The 15,970-nt window shown below is 43.4% G+C and overlaps 1 protein-coding gene and 1 pseudogene across 3 annotated transcripts in view; one reads left to right on the forward strand and one right to left on the reverse strand.

Annotated features, from left to right (window-relative positions):
* The window catches only part of IL16 (interleukin 16), a 134,873-nt gene that overhangs the window by 85,387 nt on the left and 33,516 nt on the right, over window positions 1-15,970 (forward strand). For all 3 annotated transcript variants that reach the window (XM_049905270.1, XM_049905271.1, XM_049905272.1), the window contains 3 exons: window positions 2,353-2,467; window positions 8,942-9,015; window positions 10,857-11,073. In XM_049905270.1, the coding sequence (XP_049761227.1) occupies window positions 2,353-2,467; window positions 8,942-9,015; window positions 10,857-11,073 (406 nt within the window). The remainder of the gene's footprint in view (window positions 1-2,352; window positions 2,468-8,941; window positions 9,016-10,856; window positions 11,074-15,970) is intronic.
* LOC126087697 (60S ribosomal protein L22-like) lies at window positions 9,863-10,304 on the reverse strand (annotated as a pseudogene).

Genomic DNA, 15,970 nt, shown 5'->3' on the forward strand with positions numbered 1-15,970 from the left:
CTAAAGATCTTCTGGAATAGACACAGGCAGTTGCTACAGCCCAGGCAACCCAAGTGCTTAAATCCATTTGTTATAGACTGAATTGTGCTTTCCAGAAAGTATCGTGAAGTCCTAACCCGTATACCTGTAAATATAACCCTGTTTGGAAATAGGGCTTTTGGTCTGTTATATTAACGAGTTTGTGTTAGAGCAGGGTGGGTCCTCAACCTAATCCCTCCTGAGTCATCTCTTATAAATAGAACAGATTAGACACAGACCCACAGGGGGAGACGCCGTGTGACGAAAGAGGCAGATGCATCTATAAGCAGCAAAAGAATGCCAAGCGTTGCCGGCAGCCACGAGAAACTAGGAGAGAGCCCCGCAGAAGGAAATAACACAGCCCAGACCCTGATTTGAACTTTTAGCCTCCAGAACTGTGAGAAATAACTTTCTGTTCTCTAAAGCCACCCGCTTGGTGGTGTTTTGTTATGGTAGCCATAGGAAACTAGGATACCATGTAATATAATTTGGGCGTGTGGTATGAGGGAAGGATCTGATTGCTGCTTAGGGTCTTTCTGGGAGTGGGGCCCCACCACACACCTGGATTCCTTACTCTCTGTCCCCTGTGCCCTCCTTGTCCTGGGAGCTCACCCAGAAATAGAGTAGAATGAGCAATGCTGGGGTTATTGCTCCCCTCGTCACAGAGGAGTGACTGCCTCCTATACTGACTTTCTCCAAGCAGCCTTATTTTCTGATGACCAAATCACAATGCTTTTCCCCCTTAAAATTAGGCGATAGTGGTGTTGTTGGGTGTCATCGAGTTGATTTTGACTCATACCGACTCCACATGACAGAGTATAACTGCCCCATAGTGTTTTCTGGGCTGTAATCTTTATGGGAGCAGATCTCAGGTCTTTCTCTGCAGAGCTGCTAGGTGGGTTAGAACTGCCAACCTTTTGGTTAGCAGCCAAGCACTTAACCATTTGAGCCACCAAGGCTCCTTTGAAATTATGTAGAAGTACTTGAAAAACTGCCTTAAAATTTTTTTGAAATGTTCACAAGTAGGCACCATAGAAAAGGGTACCAAAAGCGTGCAAAGATGATCAGAACAGTTTAAATGATCTTGGTGTATCGAAAACTTGATAAATCAACATTCAATAAATAAACGTTGTGAGCAAATGTATCATCTCATTCTGTCACTGGGCTTTTCTAGAAGCCAGGACTGTAGAGATGGGTGATGAGTTCAGAAATAAGGCTGGCCTCCCACTATCAGGAAACCCTGGTGGCTTAGTGGTTAAGAGCTATGGCTGTTAACCAAAAGGTTGGCAGTTTGAATCCACCAGGCGGTCCTTGGAAACCGTATGGGGCGATTCTACTCTGACCTACAGGATCGCTATGAGTCGGAATTGATTTGACAGCAATGGGTTTTTTTTTTTTTTTGGTTCCCACTATCAGACTGATAAGACCTATATACCTAGACCTCGTCATTGACAGGGATGACAAGTAGGAGGGGTCATTCTATCTGGCCAGGGTTGAGTTCAGGAGGAGGAGCAAGCAGAGTTAGAAGGATCAAGTGCTTGAGGTAGAGTCAAAACCAAATCAGCAATAAAATAGGCTACCAAAAACCAGAAGAAGCCCTAGTAGCACAACCATTAAGCACTTGGTTGCTAACCAAAAGGGTGGTGGCTTGAACCAAGTTGGTAGTTTGAACCTACCCAGCGGCTCCGTAGGAGAAAGATCTGGCAATCTGCTCCTGTAAAGGTCACGGCCTAGAAAACACTATGGGGCAGTTCTACTCTGTCACATGGAGTCTCTTTGAGTTGAAAATCAGCTCCAAGGCACCTACCACCACCACCAAAATCCAGGCCTTGTGCTAAGGGTTTTACAAAGCAGGGAGGGAGTGGGATGTAGAGCAGAAGGGGAGTGAATGGCCTTTGGCAGGAGAAGGGATGCTGCTTACCTAGCAAGCTGCTGCCATTATTATTGCCAGCGGTGGTTTTGTTGTGCTGCTGTGTATCTTCTCTAACTATTGCCATCATTTCACAAGGGAAGGAATCGAAGCTCTGAGGCAGGAAGTGATCTGCCCAGAACTGCCAGCTGGAGGGATAGAGCTGGGTTGGTAATCTCCACCCAGGATTCCTGCCACTACATCACTGGCACTGTGTGGAAAACATCTGGCCAGTCTGCAACCAAAGTTACTGCTCTTTGTATCTCCCATTTCTTTGTTAAGCCCTTGGACCTATGGAACTAGAGGCCCCTTCTCTCCTTCCTGGTTCCCTTGTTCCTATCAGGAGGCAGAGGTACTCTGGAAACATCAGCCCGATGGATGGCTTGGACACTCCTAAATCCGAACCTCTCCTCCTCTTTCCCCAGGGCCTGGGCTTCAGCATCGTTGGGGGAAAAGACAGCATTTACGGCCCCATTGGAATTTACGTCAAAACCATCTTTGCAGGGGGAGCAGCAGCAGCTGATGGAAGGCTGCAAGAAGGTAGATTTCCCATCCCGTTCCTATTCCAGATTGATGTTTGAGGAACCAACAGCAGAATTGCTGGACAGTAGAAGACATTGGGAATGCAAAATGTATCTTGAGTCTTCAGAACACAGCTGGCATGGATTCTGGGGTCTGCAGGTGCTCTCCTGATGGCTCCGTCACCACCGGCACATCGGCTGTGTGTGTTTGCACACTCAGTCCTGACACCACTACAGCTGTCTCAGCTGGATTCTGTCACCAGCCTGGGGCTGGACACTGAAGCATCTGTCTCCTTCATTTTCACTTCTGTTTTCTCCTGTCTCTTGTCGCTGGAATCCATTGAAACCCACTTTCTTTTTTCTCTCTGCCCTCCCAAATACACAATCCCAGGAGAACCAGGTCCGATGCTTTGAACAGATCAGCATAACCAACACTCTCTGAGAATCTACTGAGTTCTAGGCCCAAGAAATAGAGAAAGGAATCAGACATGATCCCTCCTTTTCAGGAGTTCATGGTCTGCCCAGCTTTCTGCCCTTCCCCTCTGCCCACCTTCCCCTCCGCTATGTCCTCTTAGCTCTTCACAGGAAGGAAGCACCTGGCCATCCTGGGAGTGAGGGTCCTGGTATGCAGAGCTTCCTCTCAAGCTTCCTGTCTTCTCCTAGAGGGTCAGGGTTTCCTTCCCCCAGATCTCAATTCCATCCCAAAGCCATGTTTGGATAATTGGGCAGTAGGCTTGGTACAGGGAGATCTCCAGGTTTCAACATAGGAGGCAAAGTTTAGGGACAGACAGTGGTAGCAGCGGGCAGCCACTGTAGGTCAGGGAGAGTTTGCATGCTGACATTAAAAAAGAAGTGATTTCACAAAGTTCCTACTCTCTCTGACAGGCCAGTTTCTGTAAGCCAAGCTAGAAATCTAGTGTTTTAGTCAGGGTACTCTGGAAAAACATAACCAATGAGAGACAGAGAGTTGATAGGTAGGCAGGTGGGTAAATAGATGATAGATGGGCAAGAGAGAGAAAGAGGGAGGACAAAAACAAGAGAGAGAGAGAGACGTTGATTTATTTCAAGGAATTAGTTCATGTGATTGTGGGGGCTAGTCCTAAATCCGTAGGTCAGGTGACAGGTCGGAGACTCTTACAGGCTTGTGTCCCAAAATAGATAGATCAGGCTATAAGAAGAGTAAAGAGTAAAAGTCTTCTGGCAAAGTGTCTTTTTATAGTCTGGCAGCAGAATATACCCTAGGGAAACACCTTTTTTCTCTTAAGATCTTCTGATTGATTCAGGCCCACATTATGGAAGGTAATTTGCTTTACTTGAAGCAAAATTAATTTAATCACATGCAATTACTTTATTGAGCCCTGGTTGCACAGTGGTTAAGAGCTTGGCAATTAACCAAAAGGTCAGCAGTTGGACTCCACCAGCTGCTCTATGGAAACCCTGTGGGGCAGTTCTACCCTGTCCTGTAAGGTCACTGTGAGTTGGAATTGACTCCTCAGCAACAGGTTTGGTTTGGTTTTTGGTGTAATTACTTTTTATCAGCAACTAGAGTAGTGTTTTACCAAATGACTGGGCACCACAGTCTAGCCAAGTTGACACAAAATTCACCATCATACCTAACCACATTTAATCACATAAATTTATTAGGACAGGAGTTAGCAAACTATGGCCTATGGGCCAAATATGGGCACTGTTTTATACTGCTTATGGACTAAGAATGGTTTTTCATTTTTTAAATGGTTAAAAAAAAATTGAAAAACGAATAATGTTATGTGACGCATGAAAATTAAGTGAAATTCAAATGTCAGTGTCCATTAACAGGCTTTATTGGAACACAGCCACACACTCATTTACCTGTTGTCTGTGGCTGCTTTTGTACTATAGCAGCCGTGTTGCATAGTTACAACAGCGTATGACCTGCAAAGTCTAAAATATTTACTATCTGGCCCTTTACACAAAAAGTTTGCCAACCCCAACATTATGGAGGATTTTATCTTATGGATTTTATTGTGTGGGCAGCGGGCAGCCAGTGAAGGTTTTTGGAATACGGGAGGGACCAGCTATGACTAGGAATTTTAGTTGATACAGGAAGCAGAATGTAGAATAAAGTGGGTTGGCAGGAGACAGGAAACAGGAAGCAGAAAGGCTAGTTAAAAGACTATTGTAAAAACCAGGTGCCAGCTCTTAAGGGCCTGTCCTAGAGCAGTAACACTAGGAGGACAAAGGGGCAGATAGGACAGGCGACAGAACTTGGACCTAAATGGAGGTGGGAAATGAGGGATTGGTCAGAGAAGATGCGAAGGCTTCCAGTTTAGTAAACTAGAGAAAGATAACTTGTTAACCAAGGCAAGAGGCAAAGTAAAAGGAGGGAAAGAGGGGGAGGGCAAGGAGGAGGTCTAGATTTGAGCAGCTGAGTGGACGTTGAAGTATCCGGGTGATCACTAGGTGGAGCTGTCCCACAAAAAACAAAAAAAAACAGACAATGAAAATTTGGGCAACAGCTCAGGAAGGGAGTTAGGGCTGAATTTCAGGGTCGTCAGCATTTGGAAAACAGCTGAAGGCACAGGGTGAATGAAGGATGGTAGAGAGCAGAGAAGAGGGCTGAGGCTCAGTTTTAGGGGACAGCTAAATCAAGAGGCAGGTAAAGAAGAGAAACTAATTAGAGAAAGGAAGACAAGTGGGATCAGAATCCCGAGAGCATGCCATCATTTATTTTATTATCTTTTGTACTTTTCTGTATTTAAACAAAGGATGGAGGGCTGATTGAAGTGGAAAGTAAAGAGAGTATTGTGTTTTGTTTTCTTTCTCAGGGGCAAGCTCCCCAACCCAAGCTTTATTATTATTATTTTTTTTCTGGGTATTTGCCCCTTAGTTAATTGCGGTTATAAAAATAGAGGATTTCAACGAGCTAAAACAATTCAGCTAGTCTAGAATTCCTAACTCTAGCCTCAAAAAAATTAATCAAATGACCTTTTGTAACATCTTTCAAAAGTAAACTTTTAGAATCTGTCTCTGAATTTACAGGGTTTACATCAGTTGTCACAAAAGTTTGTTGTACAGATCAAGATTAATAATGTTTTATTTTTATTCCCCTTTCAAAAAGTGATTATGTAAGCTTTATTTGGCAAAACCTAGGTTAATCAAATTTCACCAGATAGGGTCAAATAAGGATAAGGACACTGCAGAGCCCAGAGGCAGGCTCTGCAGCCCCATTGGGATGGACATCCTAATAACTTGAAGAAAGTTCAGTTTCTTATGCAATAAAGAATGGACATCTCTGAATTATGTTCTTTGTATATCCTTCTTCAGCACATATTTAATTGCATTGTGTTTCTTTTTAAATGAGTGTGTTTTTGCTGCTAGACTTGGAATCTCTCAACAACAAAGACTAGGTCCTTTCATTTTACACCCTGGTTTCAGCAACCTAATAAACTGAGCTGATTTGAACCCTTCCTTTTTCATGCTAACTCCACCTTATATTTCCACAGACTTGGGGGATAAAATACCATATTTGAAAAGAAAGAAATGAAAATTACCAGGTGCTAGAAAACAAAGCAACAACTTTAAACCTAGTGTGGTAAATTCGTGAGTTGGTGCTGTGGTGGCTCAGAGTGCTGCAGAACTGTTTATAGGCATAAGAGCTAGGGGCTAGGGGTTAGGATTTGAATTTCCACACAGGGACGGGGACATGGCCTTGTATCCATGCAAGGCTCTGAGAACCCACATGAAGCCTTGATCTTGAAAGAGCTACCTGTGATGAAAACCAACAGGTTCCAAGGAAACATCAAAGGGGCTTAAATCTCCCCATGGCTCTTGGAAGGGAAAAAATCATCTCTCTCAAGAAAATGAAAACCCAAGCCTATATCATGTACAAGTATAGAGGCCACATTTATAGTTCCTACAGAGTACAGAAAACTCCAAGCTGAGAAATTAATGTTAAAATTAGTCTTGAACCAATGAAACACTTGGGGTAGAAGTACCTAGGGGAAATAAAGGAAAAGCTATTTGGTAGCAACCTGCGGTATATGGGATTCCCACAGAAAACAAACTCCTGTGGAAAATGAGCTTGCAGTAAAATATTACATACTATATTAGTAAATGTTCACTATTGGGGTAAGGTCAGCAGAAATAACAGAGAGGAATATTAGATCTCAAAAACTTAAGATGAAGGAAGAATCTAAAAGAGACTATAGAATCAGTGTGTTGAAAATTATTTTCAAAAAGATTTTTAAAAAGGATATAAGCTAAAAGGAAATAGCAGTGTATAATGAAAAAATAGGTGGGGTGAAAAAAATAACATTTAGAAATTTAAAAAAGCAAACTCATCGAAATTAAAAAACTTAATGGGTAAGCTAAACAGCAGATTAGATACAATTGTAAGAATAACTAGTAAACTAGAAATTACCCAGTCTGCAACAAAGAGCAATAAAAAAGATAAAGTTTTAATGAAACATGGGGAAGAGGTTGAGAAGGTCCAAAATATATCTAATAGGAATTCGCCAAAGAAAGAGCGAATGAAAAAGAGGCAATATGCAAACAGATAGTGGCTAAGATTTTTCCAGAATTGATTTAAGGCATGAAACTTCAGCTTGAGGAAACACAAAAAGCTTCCTTCAACCCTAGCACATCACAGTGAAACTGCAAAATATCAAATACAAAGAAAAAACAAGCAAACAACTTAAAAGCAACCAGAGAAAAAGGATAGATAATTGTTATATACTGCTGCTATAACAGAAATACCACAAGGGAGTGGCTTTAACAAACAAATTTATTTTCTCACAGTTAGGAGGCTAGAAGTCTGAATTCAGGGCACTAGCCCTGGGGGAAGACTTTCTTTCTCTCTTGGCTCTGAGGGAAGGTCCTTGCCTCTTCAGCTTCTATCTCTTGGCTCCTTGGTAACCTTCATGTGGCAGGTATCTATCTTCCTCCACCTCTGCTTGCTTACTTGCTTGTTTAATCTTTTATGCTGCAAAATAGGTTGATTGAAGACACACCCTGCACAAACACTGTCTCATTAACATAACAAAGAAAACCCATTTCCAAATGGGACTGTAACTACAGGTATAAAAAACCAAAACCAGTGCTGTGGAGTCATAGCGACCCTATAAGACAGAGTAGAACTGCCCCGTAGAGTTTCGAAGGAGCGCCTGGTAGATTTGAACTGCCGATCCTTTGGTTAGCAGCCATAGCACTTAACCACTATACCACCAGGGTTTCCAACTACAGGTAGAGGCTAGGATTTACAACACATATTTTGGGGGACACAATTCAATCCATAACAATTACGTATTAAAAAAAAAACCCTTTCCATCAAGTTGATTCCGACTCATAGTCGATTCCGACCTATAGTAGAACTGCCCCATAGAGTTCCCAAGGAGCGCCTGGTGGATTCGAACTGCCAATCTTTGGGTTAGCAGCTGTAGCACTTAGCCACTATGCCACCAGGGTTTCCAGTTATGTACAAGGGAACCATAATTAGGTAACAGCACATCTCTCCAACAGCAATCAAACCCAGAAGTCAGTGTGAAAACAGTGTTTGCATCTGGAGTATCTAGCACAGTGTCGAACACAGAGAAATTGTTCTCTAATTGTGTATTGAATAAATTGAATAAGAGAGAGAAATTTTCCAATTATTATCCACTAGATTTGTGGATAGGGACAGAAAACATTGTCATCACAGGGATATAACTTTATGAAGCAAGGGCTTGGAGTCAAAGATCCCAAGTCCTAATTTCTTTCTTAGCATGTGGCCTTGGGCCTCTCTGGGCTCAATTTCTTCTTCTGTAAAATGGGGCCTAAGTTACATTCTGGAAACACTATATCAGCCCACATTTATTAAGCACTTTGTAGGCCCCACACAGAATTGGCCCTGGAGATATGTCAATTAACAGGACAAAAGCCCTTGTTCCCAGGGAGCTGCCAGCCTGGTGAGGGAGAGACTTTCAAGGTCCTTGGTCACCATCCAGGGTGACAAGTGCTGTGTCAGTGAAGGTACAGAGTGCCATGAGAAGACAAAGGAGATGAAGGCAGTAGGGGCCAAAAGATTAGGAAGAGGCTGGCGAAGAAGGTAGGAAAAGTACCCTTTAGTACAGAAGATGTCTCTGAACAACTATTTAACTGTGTCGGCCGTTGTGGAAAATGCAGATAGTGTTGGATCAGAAACTGATCCAGCAGAGCAAAGGGTAAGCAGGCCGGGAGGCAGGAGGCAAGGAGGTGAAGCAGAGGCCTGGGCAGGGACCAGAGGAGGCAGGTCTGGCTGCCTGGCTAAGACTACTGGATCTCAACCTGAAAGATAAGAGATGCCACGGAAGGCCCATCGTCGCTATCCTGCCTGCCTCCCAGGGAGTGAGCACTGAATGAGAAAATGTTCTTCAGAGAGTTTTGTGCATTACATAAAAAAGCTGGGCAGGTTTGGGAGACTAGAGTTCAAGGTAAGGACACTGCCCCTTGATTGGGCAACACTCTTCTGAGCTGCAACTTCTCCTTCTCTCAACAGGTGATGAAATTCTGGAACTCAATGGTGAATCAATGGCTGGGCTAACACACCAGGATGCTCTGCAGAAATTCAAGGTGGCTATTTCTTTTCTTTTTTTTTTTTTTCTACAAATACATTTTTGTACAGAGATTTATTTCATTGAAAACCTGGGACTGCTACAATCTCCCTCTAAAACCTTTTCTCAACGGCAGGAGGATAGCAATTCTAAAACCAAACCCAAACCCACTGCCATCAAGTCGATTCTGACTCAGAGCAACCCTATAGGACAGGGTAGAACTGCCCCATAGCTTCCGAGGTCGCCACACCGTTCTCCCAAGGAGCAGCTGGTGGGTTCAAACTGCTGACCTTTGGGTTAGCACCCAAGCGCTTAACTTCTGTGCCACCAGGGCTCCTCAGGAGCAGTTCTAAAGAATCACATTGTATTTCTATAGGAAAAAAATGAGGAATACATGAACGGTTTTATCAAGAGTAATTTGTAATCAAAAAACAGAAATGATACAAATGCCCCAGAAAGCTGTGTCTTTATTGTCACAGACATTTCCCCACAAGACGAGAACCCCAGAAAGAAGTCACTTGCTTTGCTTTGAATGAATTAGGAGTCCCCATGTTTGTATTCCTGACGCTTTCTCTTTGAGAAAGTGCGCCAGATAAGACTGACTGTCATATTTTAAAATAAAATAGTGACTAACTGAAGCTCACCTCTCCACACCCTACCTACCCGGTCAATGTCAAATCACCGTCTGTTCCCTTAAGTCGCTGCATATTTCTATTCCGGTATCATTACACTGAGAACTGAAGTTTTCAAGGGGGAAAAAAACTGTATTACAAATGAGTGAGTGGAGCCCAAGTGAAGCCCTGTCCCTATGATTTCCAGTTTTCTGTCCAATCCACACGCAGAGATACAAGGATAGCCACCCTTTTCATTCCCAAGTTTTATTCAAGGACTAATACAAAATATTCCAGGTAAGTGAGTTTTAATCCTCATCTTCTTCCTCTTCTTCATCCTGGTTAATCTAGAAGTATTGTAATTAGTAACTTTCTTTGCTGTTAGCGACCACGCACAACCAATCACATAGATTATTCTTCTTCAAATATTTTTTTGTGGGATACTTCAAATATCTTTTGGAAAAAGGCACCTCGGAGGTTACAGTAATCTTGCTCTTGCTTCATTCAATGGTTACAACCCCTCCACCAAGATTACCAACTTTCCCATTAACTTTGATTCTTTCTAGAAGAAACTGCTCAAAATTGGCAGCATCCATGATTCCATCTTCTACAGGGTGGGTGCAGTCAAGGGTGAACTTCAAAACCTGCTTCATTTTTTTTTGCCCCCTTTTACCACAAGCTTTTTCACAGGTGCCATGGTGGCAGCTGAGGCAGAAAGCCAAGGTGACTGTTTCTTATCAACATATGACCAAACTCTGGGGCCTTCAGGCAAATGGACCAAGCTCCCAGCATGGCCCTCCTTGATTCAAGCCTACAAACTCAGAATGTGGAATCCTTTACATGAGACACCTAGCTGATGCTGATCAAGCACAATGTTTAAAAAAGAACTTACTGAGAAACTAATGATCAAGATAGTTGTAGGAGATGTTTAAAGTATTCACAATTTTCGAAACTGTTTTAAAACACTTTATGTATTCATACTGATGTATTTATTGTTTTTCTTTAAGTTTTTTTAAGTTAGTTCAAGACTCCATTTATCTATCTAGTATAAATATGTGTGTTTTTTTTAATCCATATATATAGTATACATGTATATATATTTTTGTTGTATGTGTGTTTAAGCACACGCACACACGGCTGCATTTCTTTAAGAAATATTTTTTTAAGAAATATTTGTGATGGAGGCCAGGCCTCATTGCCTCCCCTGAGTTGCTGCTGAAGTTTTCAGCACTGTCTCTTTTCCTTTCAGCAAGCCAAGAAGGGCCTCCTCACGCTCACAGTGCGCACCCGCCTCACGGCCCCCCACTCCCTGCCCAGCCACCTGTCTCCGCCGCTGTGCCGCTCCCTGAGCTCCAGCACCTGTGCCAACAAGGACAGCAGCCCCTTCACCGCAGAAAGCCCTGTGGCTCCTGCCAACACTGCCAAGCCCAATTACAGAATCATGGTGGAAGTGTCTCTGAAGAAAGGTGGGAGTGATGGCCTTCTCTCCTGATAGGGCTCTGTCCGTCCTCCTCCACTCTTGGCCTGGGTCTCCCTCTGCTGAGTCTCTGAGGCTTTCATCATTTGGCATCAGTTCAGGGCCAGGGCCTGTGAACCGGTTGCTGTTGAGTTGATTCTGACTCATAGCAACCCTATGGGACAGAGTAGAACTGCCCCGTAGGGTTTCCAAGGCTGTAATCTTTATGGATGCAGACTGCCACATCTTTCTCCCGTGGAGCAGCTGGTGGGTTTGATCCACCATCCTTTTGGTTGGCAGCTGAGTGCTTAACCACTGCACCATCGGACTTCTTAGGGGCAGAGCAGGCATTGTCTATTAGCACATTTTTGGCTATTGGTTAGCTAGGCTTGGCTTCAAGTTCCCTTCCTTTGCTTCTTTATACAAGCCCAGGCCCACCCATCCAAACACAGTCACTGCGTTCTGGTGCAGTGGTTAACACAAAACAAAATGAAGCAAAATATAAATCATATACAAAACTACACACACCCACACCCACACACATATACACACACACACAAATACATACAAAGGGCCAGGCATTGTAGCTCTGCAACTAATATGCTAAGCGATCGTGGGCAGGTCCCTTCCCCTCTCTGGGCCTCTTGTTTTCTTATCTGGGGAAGGATAAGGAAGGTCCTTTCTAGCTGTGATTTGCTGGGATCAACATCCATTTCCTTTGCCACCCTCAGGTGGACTGCTAATCCAGAGGGCTAGGGGGACCCTCTCTTCCCAAGTGTGCCTGAGCTGAGTGACCTGAAAGATGAAGAGAAGGCAGCTAGGGGTGGAGCGTGTATAAAGTCCTGTGGCAGATATGTGCTTGGGGTATGTGAGGAGCAGAGGGAAGGCCAGTACTGCGACAGCAAGGACAGCAGGGTGAGAGGTGCCGTTGGTGTGTTTGGCCAGCTGACGCCCCTTGGGACTTTGCAGTTAGACTTCCTTCTAATTGCACTTGGAGGCCCTTTAAGGATTTCTAAGGGAGGGGGCTGCCACGTGTCTGTCAGTTTGTCATACTGGGGGGGCTTGCGTGTTGTTGTGATGCTGGAAACTATACCACTGGTATTCAGATACCAGCAGGGTCACCCATGGAGGACAGGTTTCAGCTGAGCTTCCAGACTAAGACAGGATAGGAAAAAGGACCCAGAAGTCTACTTCTGAAAAGTATTAGCCAGTGAAAACCTTATGAATAGCAGCGGAACGTTGTCTGATATAGTGCTGGAAGATGAGGTTGGAAGGCACTCAAAAGGTGACTGGGGAAGAGCTGCCTCCTCAAAGTAGAGTTGACCTTAATGATGTGGATGGAGTAAAGCTTTCCGGACCTTCATTTGCTGATGTGGCATGACTCAAAATGAGAAGAAACAGCTGCAAACATCCATTAATAATTGGAACCTGGAATGTACAAAGTAGGAATCTAGGAAAATTAGAAATCATCAAAAATGAAATGGAATGCATAAACATTGATATCCTAGGCATTAGTGAGCTGAAATGGACTGGTACTGGCCATTTTGAATTGGACAATGATATAGTCTACTATGCTGGGAATGACAACGCGAAGAGCAATCGTGTTGCATTCATCATCAAAAAGAACATTTCAAGATCTATCCTGAAGTACAATGCTGTCAGTGATAGGATAATATCCATATGCCTACAAAGAAGACCAGTTAATATGACTATTATTCAAATTTATGCACCAACCTCTAGGGCCAAAGATGAAGAAATAGAAGACTTTTATCAGCTGATGCAGTCTGAAATTGATCGAACATCCAATCAAGATGCGTTGATAATTACTGGTGATTTTAATGTGAAAGTTGGAAACAAAGAAGAAGGATCAGTAGTTGGAAAATATGGTCTTGGTGATAGAAACAATGCTGGAGATCGAATGATCAAATTTTGCAAGACCAAAGACTTCTTCATTGAAAATAATTTCTTTCACCAACATAAACAGCAACTATACACATGGACCTCACCAGATGGAACACACAGAAAACAAATTGACTACATCTGTGGAAAGAGACGATGGAAAAGCTCAATATCACCAGTCAGAACAAGGCCAGGGGCCGACTGTGGAACAGACCATCAATTGCTCATGTGCAAGTTCAAGCTGAAACTGAAGAAAACCAGAGCAAGACCATGAGAGCCAAAATATGACCTTGAGTATATCCCACCTGAATTTAGAGACATCTGAAGAATAGATTCGAGCCATTGAACACTAGTGACCAAAGACCAGGCGAGTTGTGGAATGACATCAAGGACATCATCCATGAGGAAAGCAAGAGGTCACTGAAAAGACGGGAAAGAAAGAAAAGACCAAGATGGATGTCAGAGGAGACTCTGAAACTTGCTCTTGAACATCGAGCAGCTAAAGCAAAAGGAAGAGTTGATGAAGTAAAAGAACTAAACAGAAGATTTCAAAGGGTGGCTCGAGAAGATAAAGTGAAGTGTTATAATGACACGTGCAAAGAGCTGGAAATGGAAAACCAAAAGGGAAGAACACGCTTGGTGTTTTTCAAGCTGAAAGAACTGAAGAAAAAATTCAAGCTTAGAGTTGCAGTAGTGAAGGATTCTATGGGGAAAATAGTAAATGATGCAGGAAGCATCAAAAGAAGATGGAAGGAATACACAGCGTCATTATACCAAAAAGAAGTAGTCGATGTTCAACCATTTCAAGAGGTAGCATATGATCAGGAACCGATGGTACTGAAGGAAGAAGTCCAAGCTGCTCTGAAGGCATTGGCAAAAAACAATGCTCCAGGAATTGATGGAATATCAATTGAGATGTTTCAACAAACGTATCCAGCGCTGGAGATGCTCACTCATCTATGCCAAGAAATATGGAAGACAGCTTCCTGGCCAACTGACTGGAACAGATCCATATTTATGCCTATTCCCAAGAAAGATGACCCAACTGAATGTGAAAATTATAGAACAATATCATTAATATCACACGCAAGCAAAGTTTTGCTGAAGATCATTCAAAATCGGCTGCAGCAGTGTATCAACAGGGAACTACCAGAAATTCAGGCTGGTTTCAGAAGAGGATGTGGAACCAGGGATATCATTGCTGATGTCAGATGGATCCTGGCTGAAAGCAGAGAATACCAGAAGGATGTTTACCTGTGTTTCATTGACTATGCAACGGCATTCGACCGTGTGGATCATAACAAATTATGGATAACATTGTGGAGAAAGGGAATTCCAGAACATTTAATTGTGCTCATGAAGAACCTTTACATAGATCAAGAGGCAGTTGTTCGGACAGAACAAGAGGATACTGATTGGTTTAAAGTCAGGAAAGGTGTGCGCCAGGGTTGTATTCTTTCACCATACCTATTCAATCTGTATGCTGAGCAAATAATCCGAGAAGCTGCAGTATATGAAGAAGAACAGGGCATCAGGATTGGAGGAAGACTCATTAACAATCTGTGTTATGCAGATGACACAACCTTGCTTGCTGAAAGTGAAGAGGACTTGAAGCACTTACTAATGAAGATCAAAGACCACAGCCTTCAGTATGGATTGCAACTCAACATAAAGAAAACAAAAATCCTCGCAACTGGACCAATGAGCATCATCACGATAAATGGAGAAAAGATTGATGTTGTCAAGGATTTCATTTTACTTGGATCCACAATCAACAGACATGGAAGCAGCAGTCAAGAAATCAAAAGACGCATTGCATTGGGTAAATCTGCTGGAAAGGACTGCTTTAAAGTGTTGAAGAACAAAGGTGTCACCTTGAAGACTGAGGTGCGCCTGACCCAAGCCATGGTATTTTCAGTCGCATGATATGCACGTGAAAGCTGGACAATGAATAAGGAAGACCAAAGAAGAACTGATGCCTTTGAATTGTGGTGTTGGCGAAGAATATTGACTATACCGTGGACCGCCAGAAGAACGAATAAATCTGTCTTGGAAGAAGTACAAACAGAATCCTCCTTAGGAGAGAGGATGGTGAGACTGCGTCTTACATACTTTGGACACATTGTCAAGAGGAATCAGTCCCTGGAGAAGGACATCATGCTTGGTAAAGTACAGAGTCAACGGAAAAGAGGAAGACCCTCGACGAGGTGGATTGACACAGTGGCTGCAACAATGAGCTCAAGCATAACAACGATTGTAAGGATGGCGCGGGACCGGGCAGTGTTTTGTTCTGTTGTGCACAGGGTCGCTAGGAGTCGGAACCGACTCGACAGCACCTAACAACAACAACAAGGAAGTCGGGACACCTATTCCAGCATATACTTTAAAAAATGTGTCCTCGTTTTCTCTATGGAAAATGGGCTGTGCTTGGCATGTAACAAAGCAGAAGCTTGAAACCAGTTGTAGCAGTTCAGGTCCCAGAGGAGGGTCGGAATGAAGACGGAGAGAAGAGGATGGGTGTGAGATATATTTCAGAAGTGGGATCAAGAGGCTGTGTAATTCATTCCTTGTATAGGGCTTTGAGGAGCCCTGGTGGTGCTGAAACCCTGGTGGTGTAGTGAGTAAGTGCTACAGCTGCTAACCAAAGGGTCAGCAGTTTTGAATCCACCAGGCGCTCCTTGGAAACTCTATGGGGCAGCTCTACTCTGTCCTATAGGGTCGCTATGAGTCAGAATCGACTCGATGGCACTGGGTTTGGTTTGGTGGTACAGTTGTTAAGTGCTCAGGTACTAACCAAAAGGTTGGCGATTCGAACCCACCAGCCACTCCAAGGGAGAAAAATGTGGTAGTCTGCTTCCATAAAGATTCACAGCCTTGGAAACCCAGTGGGGCAGTTCTACCCTGTCCTACAGGGCTGCTCTGGGTTGGAATTGACTTGATGGGAATGAGTTTGCTTTTGGGCAGGGCTTTGTCTTATGCATGTACGTCTTAGTTCCCTGGTATATGGC

This window comes from Elephas maximus, chromosome 13 (genome assembly GCF_024166365.1).
Source record: "Elephas maximus indicus isolate mEleMax1 chromosome 13, mEleMax1 primary haplotype, whole genome shotgun sequence".
In the NCBI taxonomy this organism is placed as follows: domain Eukaryota; kingdom Metazoa; phylum Chordata; class Mammalia; order Proboscidea; family Elephantidae; genus Elephas; species Elephas maximus.